At 38.2% G+C, this 19278-nt stretch overlaps 1 protein-coding gene across 1 annotated transcript in view; it reads right to left on the bottom strand.

Annotated features, from left to right (window-relative positions):
• Positions 1 to 16535, bottom strand: part of RFTN2 (raftlin family member 2) — a 66194-nt gene extending 49659 nt beyond the window's left edge. The window contains exon 1 of the mRNA XM_012454075.3: positions 15844 to 16535. Within this exon, the coding sequence (XP_012309498.1) occupies positions 15844 to 15982 (139 nt within the window). The 5' untranslated portion in view covers positions 15983 to 16535. The remainder of the gene's footprint in view (positions 1 to 15843) is intronic.
• Between the last annotated feature and the right edge of the window lie 2743 nt (positions 16536 to 19278).

Genomic DNA, 19278 nt, shown 5'->3' with positions numbered 1-19278 from the left:
AATTACTCTTTCAGAAGCACTGTGTTTTAAGTTTATCTGGGAAGCTAAACATATGATTTCTTATGGCACTGATGTAAATGCTTGCATAAAGGTGAATGAAAAAGTAAAGATTTCCAGCAGTTCTCTTTAATAAATAAAAAGTCTAAATGTAGCGGAAATTTAAATGCAAAATTGATTTGCCATTAAACCATTCCTTGAAGAAGAGCAAATCTGTAGAAACTGTAGAATAGCACTATCTGTATAGACTTTAGAATAGTAAAAGGAAAAAGAGTATGTTATTTGGGTAAATGTTCTTGTTGTTTCAGCAGTATTAGTTTGAATAACAAGTTTATTTTCTACAACAATATTTCTCATTGTATGAAAAATGATTAAGAATTAATATCTAGAAATAGACCTGCATTTTGATTATCTCTTAAGTAACAAGGCATATGAAATTAATTTCAGATATGGGTCTAGTTGGCTGTTGACCTCTGTCAGTGTGGTGAGTGGTGTCCAGCAAAGAACTGCTGCTGGTTGCCTGAGCACAGGAAAGAGGTTAAGAAGCAGATGAGAAAGAAGGGCCAGAGGAAATTCCCTCCTCCCCTGACATTAGTATCCATTCGATGAAACAGAAATCCACCACCAGTGGGTATTCATGCCAACTTCAAAAACTAAAATAACACTCAACAGAAAAGTTACATAAACCAGGAAGGATCCACTTCCTCCAATTTTCACCCTCTTTTGGATTTAAGTTACTATTTTACTTACAATATATTTTCTTCACCATTATGAGTAGGAATGAAAACAAAGAGAATGATCCTGGACTTTGAAGAAACAGCTGGGCTTCCTTGTAAACAGCCCAGCCCTGCTTGGTGGTGTGGCAATTCTGTGATTCATTTGGTTTTACTCTTTAGTATTTTGACTAGCAACTCTGATTTCTAAACAAAGGAACTGAAAAACTATAACAAAATGGAAGCAACTCTTAAGACTGAGGAATGAAACATAACCTAAACTTATTTTTAGAACTATATACTAATCCTTAAAAAATGTAAAGAAAATTGTTTACTGCAGGAAGTGGAAATGCCTTAGCGTGATACGAAAGCATCTTCATGGTCTGGCCTCTGCCTATTGATTCAGCTTCCACTCTGTTAGTCTTTCTCTTACATGTCTTGCTTTGGGATGCTGGAAGGACTTGGAGTTTCTGAACCTGCCACTCTGTTTCATGCCACCAGGCCTTCATTTCCTTCCCTGTTCCCCCAGCTTGAGTTAATAATTCCTTCCTCTGGGCTGCCTATCCTTCTACTAGTGCCCTTGTCAGATTGTATCATAGTTATTTGTTTATATGTCTTTGCTGTTAGACTGAGAATTCCTTAAGGGAAAGGAACCTACCTTATTCATATCTTTCTATGTCTAGCATGTTCCTTAGGTCACTATGTTAAATTGGAAATACTGCTCATAAGGGGAATTAAGAAATGAAATTATTGCATAAAAAAGGCAAGCAATCAAAGTTAGCTACTGGGAAAAAAAAGTTAGGTTAGCAATTTCAGGAACAATTGTTCACGTTATCTAGGACTTCGAGAAGAGAGATGAAACAAAGAAGAACATAGGCAGTGACGTGGAATCTGTAAAAATTATTTCGATCATGGAAGTGGGGATGGTTAAGAACATAGTGAGAATCCAAATAAATAGAGTTAAAGGTGATATTCACTTCAGGAGTCTCTCACATAAGGCTCCACTGTATGTTCCTCATTTTAATGATATTACAATGAGAAAAAGCCATGTTACAAATGAAGTAAAAAATATTGAGAGGTGGAACTATATGGGATTTAATTAGCTTCATCTTTGAATGAAATCTGGAGAGAAATTTGGGAGAAGATTGTACCACAAATAATGATTTAAGGGGAAGAATGTGGCTTTTATTAAAAAAAGTTCACATGAGCTTGTGGGCTTGGGAGAACTTCTGGATACTGCTGGCCTTGCTGCTCCCTTTTCTCTACGCCCTCATCTCCACAGCATCTCTTTTTGTGTTTGTAGTAATAGCCATTCTAACTGGGGAAAGTTAACATCTCATTGTGGTTTGGGTCTGCATTTCCCTGGGTAATTAGTGATATTCAGCATTCTTTCATATACCTGTTGGCCATTTGTATGTCTTCTGTCTATTAATGTCAATTGCCCACTTTTTAATGTAATTTTTAAAAATTGTTGAGGTGTTTGAATTCCTTGTGTATATTCTGGATATTAGTCCCTTGTTGGATGAATAGTTTGCAAATATTTTCTCTCATTCTGTAAGTTTTCTCTTTATTCTGTTGATTCCTTCCTTTGCTGTGAAGCTTTTCAGTTTAATATAATCCTATTTGTCTAATTTTATTTTAGGTGTCTGTGCTTTTGGGGTCTTAGTCATAAAATCTTTCCTAGGTCAATGTCCTGAAGTGTTTTCCCTATGTTTTTATCTAGTAGTTTTATAGTGTTGGGCCTTATGTTTCAGTTTTTAGTCCATTTTGAGTTGATTTTTGTGTATGGTAACAGATAGATAGTGGTCTGGTTTCATTCTTCTGCATATGGATGTCCATATATTGAAGAGGGTGTCCTTTCCTCAGTGTATGCTCTTGACATTTTTGTTGAAGATGACAGTAAATATGCAAATTTATTTTTGGGTTCTGTATTCTGTTCCATTGGTCTATGTGTCTATTTTTATACCAATACCATGCTGTTTGGCTACTATAGCCTTGTAATATATTTTGAAGTCAGGTAGTTCAATGCTTCCAGCTTTGTTCTTTTTTTCCTAAAATTGTTTTGGTTATTCTGACTCTTTTGTGGTTCCATAAAAATTTTAGTTTTCTTTCTATTTCTGTGAAAAATGACATTGGTATTTTGATAGGGATTGAAATGAACCTATAGATTGCTTTGGGCAGTATTTTAACGGCATTAATTCTTCCAATCCATGAGCATGAGATGTCTTTTCATTTGTTTGATGTCCTCTTCAATTTCTTTCTTTTTAAAAAAGTTTAAAAATTTAAATTTTTTCTAGAGATGGATTTTTCACTTTGTGGCCCAGGCTGGTCTCAAATTCCTTGACTCAAGCAATCCTCTCATTTTGGCCTCCCAAAGTGCTGGGATTACAAGCATGAGCCATTGTGCCAGATCTCCTTCAATTTCTTTTCTCAGTATTTTGTAGTTTTCTTGTAGTTGTGGGCTTGTCATACATGGCCTTCATTATTTTGTGGTATGTTCCTTCTATACCTAGTTTGTTGAGAGTTTATATTAATAAGGGATGTTGTATTTTATTAAATTTTTTTTTCTACATCTATTGAGATGATCATATGTTTTTTGTCCTTCATTCTGTTGATGTGATGTGTCATGATTATTGATTTGCATATGTTAAACCATGCTTGCATCACTGGTATAAATTCCATTTGATCATAGTGTATTATCTTTTTGATGTGCTATTGAGTTTGATTTGCTAGTATTTTGTTGAACATTTTTGCATCTATGTTCATCACAGATATTGGCATGTAATTTTCCTTTTTTGTTGTGTTGGTCTTACAGAATGAATTAGGGAGAATTCCCTCCTCTTCAATCTTTTGAAATGGCTTGGGGAAGATTGATATTAGATCTTCTTTATATGTTTGGTAGAATGTGTTAATGAATCTGTACAGTTCTGTGGTAGTGAATCTGTCCAGTTTCTTTGTTGGGAGACTTTTCATTACTGATTTAATTTTGTTATTCACTACTGATCTGTTCAGGTTTTCTATTTCTTCCTGATGCAGTTTTGGTAGGTGTATGTATGCAGGAATTTATCCATTTCCTCTAGGTTTTACAATTTGTTAGTGTGTAGTTGTTCATAATAGTCTGTAATGATCTTTTGTATTTCTGTGGTATCAGTTGTAATGTCTCCTTTTTCATTTCTGATTTTATTTGGGTCTTCTCTTTTCTTGGATAATCTAGTTAGCAGTTATTAATTTTGTTTATCTTTTTGAAGAAACTACTTTTTGTTTTGTTGATCCTTTGTATTGTTTTTCCCTTTATTTTGTTTAGTTTATTCTTTATTATTTTTTTCCTTTTACTAATTTTGGGTTTGTTCTGTTTTTGTTTTTCTAGTTCTTTCAGGTGCATTGTTGTTAGACTGTTTTTGAAATCTTTTTAATTTTTTTGATGTAGGCATTTATTGCTATATACTGCTCTCTTAGTATCACTTTTGTTGTATCCCACAGTTTTTGATATGTTATATTTTCATCTTTATTAGTATCAAGACATTTTTTAATTTCCTTCTTAATTTCTTCATTGACCCAATAGTCATTCAGGAGTATGCTGTTTAATTTCCATGTATCTGTATAATTTACAAAGTTCCTCCTGGTATTGATTTCTAGTTTTATTCCACTGTAGTCTGAGAAGATATTTGATATAATTCCAATTTTTAAAAAACTGTGGCTGGGTATGATGGCTCATGACTGTAATCCCACCACTTTGGGAGGCTGAGATTGGCAGATTGCTTGAGGTCAGGAGTTCAAGACCAGACTAGGCAACCTGGCAAAACCCAATCTCTGCAAAAAATACAAAAATTAGCCAGATGTGGTGGTATGTGCCTGTAGTTCCAGTCACTTAGGAGGCTCAAGTGGGAGGATTGCTTGAGCCCAGGAAGTTGATATTGCAGTGATTCATGATTGTGCCACTACACTCTAGCTTGGGAGACAGGGTGAGACCCCATTTCAAAAAAATAAAGAAAAAAAATTTTGGCTAGGTACAGTGGCTCATGCCTCTACTTCTGGCAATTTGGGATGCTGAGGCAGGTGGAGTGCTTGTCCCAGGAGTTTGAGACCAGCCTGGGAAACATAGTGAGACTCTAGCTCTACAAAAACTATAAAAAAATTAACTGGGTGTGGAGGTGCATGGTTGTGGTCCCAGCTTGGGAGGTTGAGGTGAGAGGATCACATGACCTTGGGAGGTCAAGGTTACAGTGATCGATAATTGTGCCACTGCACTCCAGTCTGGGCAAGAGAGTGAGAGCTTATCTCAAAAAAAAAATTTGTTGAGACTCATTTTCTGGCCTAACGTATGATTTATTCTGGAGAATATTCCATGTGCTAATAAGAATGTGTATTCTTAAGTCGTTGGATAAATGTTCTGTAAATGTCTATTAGGTCCATGTGATCTAATGTCCAGTTTAAATCCAGTGTTTCATTGGGTACTCATGGACACAAAGATAGCAAAAATAGACACTGAGACTACTAGAAAGAGGGAGTGGGGGAAGGATTGAAAAATGAACTACTGGGCAGTACACTTACCACTTGGGTGACAGGATCAATTGTACCCCAAACCTCAGCATCATGCAATGTAGGCATATAACAAACCTGCATATGTACCTCTTAAATCTAAAATCAAAGTTGACATTATTTTAAAAAGTTAATAATCAGGGAAATGGTGGTGGGGGGAGCAGTGAAGAGATATGTAGGAACCCTCTATACTTCCTGCTCAATTTTTATGTAAAACTAAAATTGCTCAAAATGAAAATCTATTGGTTTATAATAAATAAATCCAATGTTTCTTTGTCTAGATGATCTGTCTAATGCTGAAAGTGGGTTGAAGTACTCCACTACTCTCGCATTGAAGTCTATCTCTCTCTTTAGATCTAGCAATATTTGCTTTATGAATCTGGGTGCTCCAGTGTTGGGTGTATATATGTTTAGAATTGTTATATCCTCTTGCTGGATTGATTCCTTTATCATTATATAATGACCTTGTCATTTTTTTTTTTTTTTTTTTTACTGTTTTTGACTTACTATTTTGACCGTTTTAGCTAATACAGGTATAGCTATACCTGTTTTCTTTAGTTTCTATTTACATGGATTATCATTTTCTATCCCTTTACTTCAGTCAATATGTGTCTCTATAGGTAAAGTGCATTTCTTATAGGCAGCATGTAATTGGATCATGTTCTTAAATCCATTTAGCCAGTCTATATCTTTTAAGTAAAGAATTTAATCTGCTTACATTCAAGGTTATTATTGATATGTGAGTTTTTGTTCCTGTCATATTGTTAATTGTTTTCTGGTTGTTCTGTATGTTCTTTGTTTCTTTCTTTTGCTCTTTCTGTATCATTGTAGCTGGTGGTATTTTGTAGTGGTACCATTTGAGTCCTTTTTGTTCCTCATTTATGTGTTTACTTTACCAGTGAGTTTTACACTTTTGCCGATTTTCATGATGGTAAATGTTCTTTTGCTTTCCAGGTTTAGGACTCCCTCGAGCATTTCTTGTAGGGCTAGACTAGTGGTTGTGAATGCCTTCAGCTGTTGCTTGGCTAGGAAAGACTTTATTTCCTCCTTTTTTTTTTGAGACAAAGTCTCACTCTGTCACCCAGGCTGGAGTGCAGTGGTGAGATCTTGGCTCACTGCAACCTCCACTTCCCAGGTTCAATCAATTCTCTTGCCTTGGCTTCCCAAGTAGTGAGGACTACATAGGTGCCTGCCACCATGCCTGGTTAATTTTTATATTTTTAGTAGAGACAGGGTTTCGCCACATTGGCCAGGCTGGTCTTGAACTCCTGACCTTAAGTGATCCACTTGCCTCAGCCTCCCAAAATGTTGGGATTAAAGGTGTGAGCCACTGCACTCAACCCTATTTCTCCATTTATGAAGGATAATTTTGCTGGATGTAGTATTTTTGGCTGGCAGTTTTTTCTTTGAGCACTTTGAACATTTCATTCCATTCTCTCCTGGCCTGTTAAGTTTCTGCTGAGAAATGTGCTGTTAGTCTGATGGGGGTTCTTTTATAGGTGACTAGATACTTTTCTTTTTGCTGTTTTTAGAACTCTTTGTCTTTAACATTAGACAGTTTGATTATAATGTGCTGTGGAGAAGATCTTTTTGCATTTGTGTGTGTTTGGAGATTTCAGAGTCTCCTGTACCTGAATGTTCAAATCTTGGGAAGTTTTGATTATTTCATTAAACAGGTCTTCTAGCTCTTTCATTCTTGTTTTGCCTTCTGGGATTCCAGTAATTTGAGTATTTGGTCACTTCATGGTGTTCCATATGTCATGAAGACTTTGTTCATCCTTTTAAATTCTTTTTTTTCTTTACTTTTGTCTGACTGGGTTATTTCAGAAAACTTGTTTTCGAGTTCTGAGATTCTTTCTTCTTCTTGATCTAGTCTATTGCTGAAGCTCTTGAATGTACTTTGTATTTAATTCAATGAATTCTTCAGTTCCAGAATTTCTGTTTGGTTCAATTTTTATTTTTATTTTTTGAGATGGCGTCCAGAGTCTCACTTGCCCAGGCTATCAGCCTGGAGTGCAGTGGCACTTGGGCTCACTGCTTTCTGGGTTCAAATGACTCTCCTTTCTCAGCCTCCTGAATAGCTGGGATTACAGGCATGTGCCACCATGCCTGGCTAATTTTTATTTTTTTTTTCTTTCAGCGGAGACAAGGTTTCACCATGTTGGCCAGGCTGGTCTCAAATTCCTGACCTCAAGTGATCTGCCTGCCTCAGCCTCCCAAAGTGTTGGGATTACAGGTGTGAGCCACCATACCTGGCTAGATTCATTTTTATATCTATCTGGTAAGTTTGTCATTCATATCTTAAATTGTTTTTCTGATTTCTTTGTATAGTTTTTTGGAATTCTCTTGTATCTCACTGAGCTTCTTTAGAGTTAATAATTTGAATTCTCTTTCTGGAATTTCATGAATTTCTTTTTGTTTGTGATCTGTCGCCTGAGATTATTGTGTTTCTTTGGAGGTGTTGCAGTTCCTTGTGCTTTCATGTGTCCTGCATTCTTATGTTGATATCTGTGCATCTGGTGTAACAGCCACTTCTTCCAATTTTTTGAATTTGCTTTTATAGGAAAGATTTTTCCTGAGGATGTATCTATGGTGTTGGTTGAGTAGGATGCTTTGGCTTTGATTTTAGGTGCACGGAGTAGTTAGTCTCTGTATGACTTATTTGGCTGTAAACAGCATCAGTTGTAACTGTGATTTCCATGGAGGCTTAGGTTATGGTTGTTAGTGGATGCTGTAGTGAAGTTTTGTTGGGGACTGGGATGCCAGGTAGGCCAGTATTTGGGCCCCAGTGGTGGCAGCAGTGGGTTGAGCATGTCTATCTTTGGGACCCAGTAAAGCACATGTTGGCACTGGTGTTAGCAGGTCCAGGTGGGCCAATTATTGGATTTCCAGGTAGCTTACTTTTGCCAGTAGTGGTAGAGTGGGCTGGGTGGATGGGAGGGTCCTTGGCCCCCTGGAGAGCCAGTGTGGTGTGGGTGATTGCAGTGACAGGAATGGGACAACCTTTGGGTTGCAAGCAGTGTACCCTGGTTTTGAGAGTGTCTGTTATGGGCTGAGTAGGGCAGTCTCTAGGCCTGCAGGTGGGCGCATGCAGGTAGGTGGTAGCAGCCACCTGCAGGTGGGTGCATGCTAAGCTATGGTGGTAGTAGCCAGGTGGGTAGGTCTCTGGAAGGAATGTTCAGGTGCCAGTGGTGGTGGACTTAGCTGAACAGTCCCTTGACCTCTGAGCTGTGTGCTCTGGCACGTTGAGGGGAGTGAAGCTAGGATAAAGGAGCTGTCCTCAGTCCCCTGATAGCATGTGCAGGCACCATTTATGGTAGGCAGGATTGGGATGATCCCCAGGCCACCAGTGGAATGCTCAGCTTGGGGGCAGCAGTGGCCATACTGCTTTCCTGCCACTGGGGAAGGTGGTGCTGCCTTCAGTGGTGGCAGCCTAGACAGATGGGGAACACATGTGATGCTTGTGCCTTGGCCTCTGCTATGATAGCCTATGCCTTGGTCGTACTTCAGCCCTGGCGTGGTAGCCTGTGGTCACTCATGCCTCAGCCCAGAGGCATGTACCTGCACCTGGCAGTAGCCTGCACCTTGGGTGTCTCTCAGGCACATGCAGTTGCTTGTGCCTCAGTCAAGAGGCAACAGTTCGCATTTCTCTTGTGACTCAGTCCTAGCACCACAGAGATCTAGGACAGCACTCAGTCTATTGGGGACGGGGCTCTAAAATGGTGCCTTGCTGTAGCTGCTTAAGTCTTGGGGAGTGTTTGGCACCCAGTATGCCCTTCCTTCCTGGGATGGTGCTGTGGCACAATCTCTTGGCAGCTCCCTATGTTAGTTTCAGGGCCCTCAAGGATTGAGGAGCTCTCCCATGGTTAGAGTTGCAGGGTCCACAGTGGGAAGGTGAACTACTAAGGGTCTCTCACTTAACCTTTCCTCATACTGGTGAGTCTCTCTCAGCTGATCCCAACAAAGCAGGCTACCTTACTTCCTTTTCCTTCCTTGTTTTAGGTATTTCTTTCACTTTTCTGCAGAATTCCAGTGTTCTCTCTTAGATGATCTACTCAATGCATGATTATCTACTCACTATTTTGGTTCTTTCTAACTGCAATTTTAAAATACAATAAAACTCTATTAAACTATGTAGTTCATTATTATAGGCAGATATATGAAGGATCAAATTATGATCTAACTCCCGAAGTCTTATGTTTCCCTGCTATCTCCTTAATATGCTATATTTCTACCATTCTGTTTTATTTTCAGTTTCCAGATGACAGAATTTTCTCCCTCTTCTGCATATTTGTGCATCTTGTCTTTCAGCCTTGTTTGCCTTAACCCTACTCACTTCCTATTCAGCCTTTTTTTCTGACTTTTTTTGGGGGGTTGGGGTGAGTGAAAATGTAACATACAAAAGAAAAAGACACAAAACATACTTAAAACTACCAACACTAGGGCAGCAACCCCAATCTTTTTGGCACCAGGGACTGATTTCATTGAAGGCATTTTTTCTGTGGATGGGGAGTGGGAGTGGATGGTTTCAGGATGAAATTGTTCCACTTCAGATCATCAGGCATTAGTTAGATTCTCCTAAGAAGTGTGATCTCTTGCACGTGCAGTTCACAATACATGCTCCTATGAGAATCTAATGTCATTGCTAATAGGGTGGCAATGCTTGCTGGCCTGATGCTCACCTCTGGCTGTGTGGCCTTGTTCCTAACAGGCCACAGACCAGTATCAGTCTGCAGCCTGGGAGTGGGGACCCCTGCACTAGGGTAGTCACTATCCATTCAAAAATTAGGAAGTAGTGGCACTTCAGAAGCCTTTACCCTTTCCAGTCACAACGCTCCTGTCCCCTATGCAATACCTTGATTTTTATGATAATGACTTTCTTTTTAGTTTACTATCCAGAATGCAGCCCTAAACACTATACTTCTGTTTGATCCATATAAGGGAATCATATAGCATGGACTTGTGTGTCTGTCTTCACTCAACATTATGCTTGTGGAATCCGTCTTGCATAGTTGTGGTTCCTCCATTTTCACTGCAGTGTGGTAAGAGCTGGTGAACTGTGGCCTGTGGCCTGTTTTGTTACATATTGTCTATGGCTGCTTTAGCATTGCAACAGCAGAGTTGAATAGTTGTGACAGAGACCTCATATTTACTATCCAACACTTTAGAGAGTATTTGCTGATTTCTGCAGTATTGTGTGAGTATGCCACTATTTATTTTTCCATTCTTTTTTTTTTTTTGGAGTTCTGGGTTGTTTACCCTTTGGGGCTATTACAAATAACACTTCTATGAACATTCTTGTAGTGCCTCATGGTGCACCTGTGCACCCATTTCTGTTGGGTATATCTTTAGCTAAGTAGATAATCCCAAACATTTTTTTTCCCCAAATGGTTCTAACAATTTACCAACACTGGTGTTTGAGACCAATCTGGGGAACAGTGCAAGACCCCCGTCTCTACAAATAATTAAAAAATAATCCAGGCATGGTGGAACATGTGTAGTCCCAGCTACTCCAGTGCTGAGGCAGGAGGATTGCTTGAGCTTGGGAAGTCATGTCTGTAGTGAGCTGTGACTGAGTCACTGCACTCCAGCCTGGGCAACAGAGTGAGATCCTGTCTCAAAAAAAAAAATTCTATTTCAATTCTCTCTTGAAATTTTCACTGTCAGCTGTGCATCAGTAAGTGCCCCTACTAAGATCTTCCACTGCCACCTCAAATGGAACATGACTGTAATGGAATTACTCTTTGACCACAAACAGACTCCCTTTGGGGTGCCCCCACTTCTGTAAGAGGCCTCATTATTTCTATAGCCATTCAGACTCAAAACTGGGAAGTCATCCTGGCTGCCTCTTTCTTTCTGCACTTCATATCCAGGCAGTGACAGGCTAAGTTCCTCCTTCAAAGCATCTGTTATATCTACCCTTTGTATCCTATCCCTATTGCTGCCCTTCACCCTAAAGTCCTTATCATCATTAGCCTTGACTTCTTGCCTCCATCCCTCCTCACTGTAATTCCACATGAATCTTCTTAAAACACTTTTCTGCACCTATCAACTACTTGTTCAAAGAGCCTTTAATGCCATTTATCTTCCATAGAATTAGGTCTTAACTCCCTAGCTTAGCCAGAACCTTCCCATACTCCCTTAGTTTACAATCTTACTTTCTGCTTCCTCCCTAAAAAACCTCTTTTAGCTCACTGCTCTGTTCACTGGCCCTTGAACTTACTTCAACCTCTTAATCTTTTTCTGTTTAAGCCACTTTCTTCAAGGATCAGTTAAAGTCCTAACTCTAGTTCCACTGATCTTACTCAAAATTGATTTCTCCTTTTTCTGACATTTGTAGTACAAGATTTCTTCCACATGTACCTTGTATTGTAATTTTTTGTTCATTCATTCATTCAACAAAGAATATTGACCATCACTCATATTCCAAACATTGTGCTGGACACAGAGTGTACAAAGATGGAGATGATATAGTTCCTAACCTTGAGGAGTTCATGATCTTGTCCAGTTTGACCAAATTGAATACAAAACATTTGAGGGCAGAAACTATCTTATTCTTTATATTTCTAATGCCAATCAGAATTTCCTTTTTCTTTCTTTTTTTTTTTTTTTGAGACAGAGTATCACTCTTGTTGCCTAGGCTTGAGTGCAATGGTGCGATCTCTGCTCACTGCAACCTCCACCTCCTGGGTTCAAGCAATTCTCCAGCCTCGGCCTCCTGAGTAGCTGGGATTACAGGTGCCCACCACCATGCCTGGCTACTTTTTGTATTTTTAGTAGAGATGGGCTTTCACCATGTTGGCCAGGCTGGTCTCAAACTCCTGACCTCAAGAGATCCACCCACCTCGACCTCCCAAAGTGCTGGGATTACAGACGTAAGCCACTGCGCCCGGCCTAATCAGCATTTTCTACAGAGTACATATATAATATATATCTATTGCTGTTAATGGTGATGATGAAAGACAATAGAATTTCTGGTTCTAATAATAGCGAAGAAAGCTAGAGGCTGGCAAAATTTCACTCATATTTTATGTATTTCTACCAGAAATTCAATTAAGGAAGCTATCATCCAATTTTCTGTTGGGTTTTAGTATTGTAGAACCTCTTTTTACTCATAAAGCTATAAATGCTCTAAAAACTCTTTAGGCTATTATTATTCAGATTGTTTCCTGAAATTGTACAAGAAAGTAAATTAACCCTTTTGGATCATTTGCAGAGTTATTTTAACTTTTTGTTAAGAAATTCTATAACACACTCATATATACATACATTATATACTTTCATAAACAAATATAAATAGATATACTATAAGAAATTTCTAGGCAACTTCAAATTTTCACTAATAAAAAGGAGTAACAAATTGTTACTTTATCATGATATGGTGAAAGAAATCATTACTATACAACAATCCAGAAAACATATCACAAACATTTTACTGAACCCACATTAGTGCAGTTGGTAGACTTGGCATAAAGCTCCAGAAAAACTCGGTCTACCTGGATGAGACTTTACATTTCTTGAAAGAAGGGGCTATGTATTTTATTTCTTTTATAGTCCCTAAGATACACAGCATAACAGCGTAATCAGGAATGACTCCAAAAACATTTGTCGTTATAGTTGCACAGACTAATAATTTTATGGCCAGAATAAGAAAGATGTGTATGAATCCTTGAAGAGAACATACAAGTAACCAATACTTGATGCTTATATATCAGAGGGGAAATGAAGGAATTATTTTAATGACCTCAATAAGTTGGTCAAAAAGTATCCTGCAGGAGCTGGGTTTAAGGGAGGAATGTGGAGACAGAGGATATTCTCAGAGGAAGGATCATTAACAGTTAACTTTTATCAAGTGCTTACTAAGTGCCAGATATTTTTCCAAGAAGATCATCTTGTATTACCTCCTTTGATCCTTAAACAACTCTGTGATGTCAACACTATGAGAATACCCATTTTACAGATGAGAAAACTGAGATAGAGCATGGTTTACAAATTTGCCACAGTTTTCAGCCTAGATGCAGGATCCCAAAACTGTGACTCCAGAGCTTTGTATGCTTCAACACTATGTTATTATTTCTCCTATAAAGATGTAAATAATGAGTCAAAGGCTAAGAAGAAAAAGAAAAGTGTGGGGAAGGGAGAAGGAGAAAGAGACAGAGACAGAGTTAAGGAGCAAATGGGAGGTGAAGTTGTTTTGTTTTCTGGGTGGAGCTTTGAAAGTGATATATAATTGAACGGAAAATAAGTTGTTCAAGAAAATTACAACCACCATAATGCAGGAAAGGGCACTGTGGATTTTCAGAGGGTCTCCTCCTCCTGCCCCCATTGGAACTTTACTTTCTGTGCCATGGCCTCTATTTGGAAAAAACAGAGGAAAATAATGTAAGAGACGGGCCTCATCATGAGCACACACAGCTGTCACCCTGCCATTTTATTTCCTGAAAGGTTGCTCATTCCATGGTGGCCTCTGACAGGCAAGAGGTGCCACTATTCAAGACTCTTCCCAGCAACCCCAGGAGAGAATTACCAGTGCCAAACAGAAGGCTGGCATGTTTTAACCCACCCATGACCCACTGCTATATACACTGGAGTGGCGGCTGGAGGTCAGAGACAACAGAAGAGCGGCAGGGAAACTATGACCTGGAAGGTGGTTTGTGGAGCTGGGCTGATGCTCAGTCCTGGCTTCTGAAGCAAAGGCAGTGGAGAAGACAGAAACAAAGAAAAAACTAAAGCAAAAACATATGGAAACACTGGAGAGCAATTGGGCACCAGGAGACTAGGCGCCTCTACCAAATAGGAACCAGGTGCAGCTTTAAAGTATGTGCCTGCTTTATGTGCTAACATTTACACACTCTGCCCATACTTACACTTTACAGTGTAATACTTTGTTGTCTCTTCTAAGCACCTAGAGTGGAAGGTAGAAATCATACCCCTTTCACAGAGAAAAGGGCTTCTGATAATAACAAAACCCAAATGACTTTTGAATAAAGCTACAGATATTTCTGATTCAAGGGTGACTGCATTTATACAAATTATTTTGAGATGTAAATATTGTTGGAAGGAAATGAATCAGAAAAACTTTTCAAGTTACTTTAAACCCAATGATCCTCCAATGGATTGTGCAGAGAATCCTAAGATACAGATCAAAATGGTTCTGACCTGAATTTGTTGATAGACAGTGTTTCAAGATTAAGGAGAGTATGTGTCTGTCTCCTATAGATTTATAGAAACCAGTCCTAAAAAAGAAACTGACAAGGAAAATCGATGGTGTGAACATAGCACCACATTACAAATATTTTCTCAGATGAAGATTTTTGAAAAAGCATAGAAAAAATTCATACAACTGTTTGGTTGATTCTCTGATAATCACCATTATCTTAATCCATTTCTAACTCTCATAATTAAAAAAAATTAAGAAATTAATAATATTAATATTTTTTCTTTCAGTAGCTTTAGCTTTAAATAAAAATAGGATGTGAACACATTACAAGTCTATGTATAGATTTTGTGTATGTCCCTGGAAGGGAGTTTGTTTGCTGGCCAGCTTAATTTTTGACAAAGAAAAATGGGCTGCTCTTGCTTCTTGCACAAAGATGCACTGTTTCTAGAGCAAACCAAAAAAAAAAAAAAAAAAAAAAGAATGTGTATAAACAAAAAATTTGAAAAGAAATTAAGATAATATTCAACATGATAATTTAGTATAAACTTTTTGTGAACTGATAAAATGTGTGGCTCATTAGAATTAAAAATATAACTATAATAAGAACTTTAAATACTAATAGTGGATAACTTTAACAGTAAGCAAGGCACTCTAAATTTCATTTTTAGTACCTCATAATTAAAGATATAGCTCTTTTTAAAACCTGCTTTGTCTATGCAGTTGTACAGGACTCTAAAGTTTCCAAAAGAAACAAGGCAAAGCATTTGTGAAATCGAACCGCCTCAATTCCTTCCACAGAGCTGCCATCTGGGCTTGTTTATTTGTGTTTCCAACTTTCTGGAACAGAGAGTTTCTCTGTTAGGGACAGGGCACTGAGCAAAGGAAGTGTCTCACAGAAGGCTATCTTTTTTTTCTCTTTTTTTAACTACATTTTCAAACCTTATAGTTTAGTTTGGTCAAAAATACCAAATGACTACCATAATCACAGAGTCTAACACAATTGGAAGCCTCAGAATTGTCTCAGCAAACACTCTTCCACAATTTGATGCAAGTAATATTTTCTACATAATACCTTCTTGTGATTTTCAAATCTTTCTCAAAATACAAACGTCACTAAAGCTATAGCTATTTGTCCTGGAAATCAGGCATTTTTCATAAATCCTTCTATAAGTAAGTATTTGATTTAAAAACAAAAGAAGCATTTCCAAACAATTTTCCTAATTTTAGAAGGTACATATGAGCCATGTTACCAAAAAAATGAAGCAAACAACAAAACAACAATCTTATAAAATACAATTAAGAAGCAAAGCATTATTGTTTGAATATACAATCTCATTATGAAGAATAGTTTAAAAATTTATAAGTCAACACTATAAACAACTAGTAGTCTCTTATCTTTGAAACATGTAACAAACAAAATAGAAGCAAAAATACCTTGTAGAGTGAAATCCAGCAATGCATATTCGTAAGCAAATTCTGTCTTTGTTTCCACTTGCGGTCTCTTCAGGGTAGAAAATATTTTTCCAGGGCTGCTATCATCGGGGTCTTCTAGCTTTCTAAGTCCGCACCCCATGGCAAAATCTGTAAGGAATTATATTGCGAGAAAGGGGAGGGAGAGCAGCAAAATCTGTTGTTTAAGCTGCAAAAAGAAAGTTACAGATTTAGCTGCTTTGATTTTGTTTTCAGCTAAACCATAGATAACCAAAAAGAAAACATCTGGGTCCAAAGAAAGGAGATGAATAATTTTTCTATCCATTTTTCTGTAAAGTCATTGAACCCATGATTAAGCTACAGCTCCAGGAGGCTGGGCTTGATCTTAGAGAAACATGCAAGCTGCTAAAACTTAGCAGAGAATTTCCATGCCACGTCAATTTACAGCCAGCCCCCTACCAGAGTTCTGTCGCTCAGGGCACCAACGGTGCTTTGTCTATCCCGTTGTCTATCCCGTGGATGATAAAAAGAGGTGCCCAAAAATGGAAATAAAAAGGCAAAAGGGCAAGTTGGATGTAATTATCTACAAGTAGAAGATATATTCAGACATAGTGCCATACAATTCTTTTTCTGTTTTCCCTCTTCTCTCTGTCCTGCGCCTACCCTCCTTCCTCTCAATTACTACCAAGAAAGCAAAAGGAGAAGAGAGAGAGAGAGAGAGAGAGAGAGAGAGAGAGAGAGAGAGAGAGAGAGAGAGGTGGAGAGAGAGAGAGAGAGAGAGAGAGGTGGAGAGAGAGAGAGAGAGAGAGAGAGAGAGAGAGAGAGAGAGAGAGAGGGGGGTGGAGAGAGAGAGAAAATGAGAAGAATGGATTCTCAACATATTTAGAAACAAAAATCATTTCCAGAAAGGAAGTCAGCTTTATGAAGAAACTATTTCTGGAGTCTAAAAGGAGAAAAGTAAAGTTTAAAAAAACAGCACTATAGTCTTTAGATAGCATTTTTGAGGATTTCTTTCCACATGAAGTTTCTCTTGTTGAAAACATCATATGCTAATTAAAACAGCAGAGTACAAAAATTTGTATTAAAATATTTTCATAAAAAGACTTACTTAATCACAAAGGAGAGACAGTTATGTGTGTAATTAGTTTCTCCAACATCCTTAAATAGTTTAAAACACTCTGCTATTGGAAGGCTTATGATAGCAACTAATACTTCTATAGTTCTCAAAGTATCCTTAATTAAAAAATAAAACAAAACTGACAACTTGATTCATTTAGCATTTTTTTTTTTTTTTGAGATGGGGTCTTGCTCTGTCACCTAGGCTGGAGTGTAGTGGCACAATTATGGCTCACTGCAGCCTCCACCTTCCTCCAGGCTAAAGTGATCCTCCCACCTCAGCTTCCCAAGTAGCTGAGACCACAGGCACATGCCACCACATCTGGCTCATTTTGTATTTTTTGTGGAGATAGGGTCTCACTATATTGCCCAGGCTGGTTTTGAAATCCTTAGCTAAAGCCATCCTCCTGCCTTGGCTTTCCAAAGTGTTAGGATTACAGGTGTGAGCCACTGTACCAGGCCCATTCAGTCTTATAAATTTCCATTTACCTGAGGTCAAGAACAATTTGTAATGGACCAATTGTAATAAATGTTTATTGCATTTTACCTTTTATAGGTCAGGAAGTATGGTGTACTCATCAAAACTGTGAGCCCTGGAATCAGGCTGCCTGGGTTCAAATCCTGCTTCTTAGGGCTGCTAGAGATGTAATCTTGGGCAAGTTACTTAACCTCTTCAAGTTTCAATTTCCTCTCCTGTAAAATAGAGTTAATAATAGAACTTACTTCATAGGCTTGTTATGAAGGCTGAATGAGATAATCTTATCTCATATCTTAACACTAGGTCTGGGCTAAGAGCACAAAATACATTTGTTGATGTGTGTATATTATAAAACAGGGTTGGGAGTAGGAATAGGAAGGAAGTGATTCTGCCATTGCTTCCATTATTTGCAAAATAAACCCTTATCACAGTCGAGATTCTAGAGAACACAAGCCTGAAAATTTTTTTCAATCACATTGAAGACTGAGCATGAAAACTCTTAAAAGGGGGATGGCTTATTTATTTTATAGCGCATTATCTTATTTATTTTATAGCGCATTATCCTACTGCCTACTTGCCTTTATTTCTCAGAAATGTCTTAGAGAAAAATTCCATAGTCTTTTATGCTGCAGGATGAGCATTGTTGGTGGTAAGCAATTTCTGGATGAATTTGACTAAACGATAGCTGAATCTGACCTAGTGTGACTTATTTGTTCACAGTCCTTTCTTGCCTGACATTTTCCATATCCTCTTTGGTATGGTGGGCTGTGAGGTCCTGTATGGCAGGAAGGGAATCTTTGAAGGTCACTAGCATTTACTGAAGTGCCTGAAAGACTATTTAAGTATCCATTATATTTATTAAATGCCTACTATATTCCAGCCACTGAACTAGGTGCTGGTACACAAGATAATTAAACATGGCCTCTGCCCTAAAGAAACTTATAGGGTAATGGGAAATACAGACTTATATACAGACAATTTCTTTTTTTAATTAATTAATTAATTGATTCAGTCCAGGAGCTTCTGAATATAAAGATAATTTCAATGTGATTTGGTAGATGCTGAAATAAAAGTATGCAAAGAATGCTATAGAAACTCAAGATGGGGCCTCTAACTCAGCCTGGGGGATGATGTCTGAGTTGTCATCAACGATAAATAAATAAATATATATATACACACATATATACATATATATGTGTGTATATATATATTTTGAGACAAAGCCTTGCTCTGTCACCCAGGCTGGAGTGCAGTGGCATAATCTTGGTTTACTGCAACTTCCGCCTCCTGGGTTCAAGTGATTCTCCTGCCTCAGCCTCCCAAGTAGCTGGGGCTATAGGTGCGCACCACCATGCCCAGCTAATTTTTTTGTATTTTTAGTAGAGACGGGGTTTCACCATATTTGCCAGGCTGGTCTCGAACTCCTGTACTTGTGATCCACCCGCCTCAGCCTCCCAAAGTGCTGGAATTACAGGCATAAGCCACCACACCTGGCCAAGGATAAATATTCTTAAGATGATAAAGAAAGGTGGGGAGCATGTGCCAGGAGGAGAGAAAAGCATGAGCAAAGTCATGGAATCATGAAAGAGTATGGCATATTGAAGGAACATGAAGCAGTTGACATAAAATGTGAGACAAGACTAAGCTGTAAGGGAGGCAAGGGCTAAGCTGTAATGAACTTTGTATACTGTACAAAGGGAATTTGGACTTTATTTTGTAGGCAGCAAAGGTGAGTCAAATAATCAAATGGAATAATCAAGTGAGGAGTCTGAAGCAGGCAAGTGACATCAGTTTGCCTTTTAGATTGGTTACCGTGGCTGATTTCAGGAATATGGTTTTAATTA

This window comes from Aotus nancymaae, unplaced genomic scaffold (genome assembly GCF_030222135.1).
Source record: "Aotus nancymaae isolate 86718 unplaced genomic scaffold, 86718_ANA_hifiasm-v0.15.2.pri h1tg000008l, whole genome shotgun sequence".
NCBI classification, from domain to species: Eukaryota; Metazoa; Chordata; class Mammalia; order Primates; family Aotidae; genus Aotus; species Aotus nancymaae.
The sequence above is the reverse complement of the archived record's forward strand: the minus strand, read 5'-3'. Positions and strand labels throughout refer to the sequence as shown.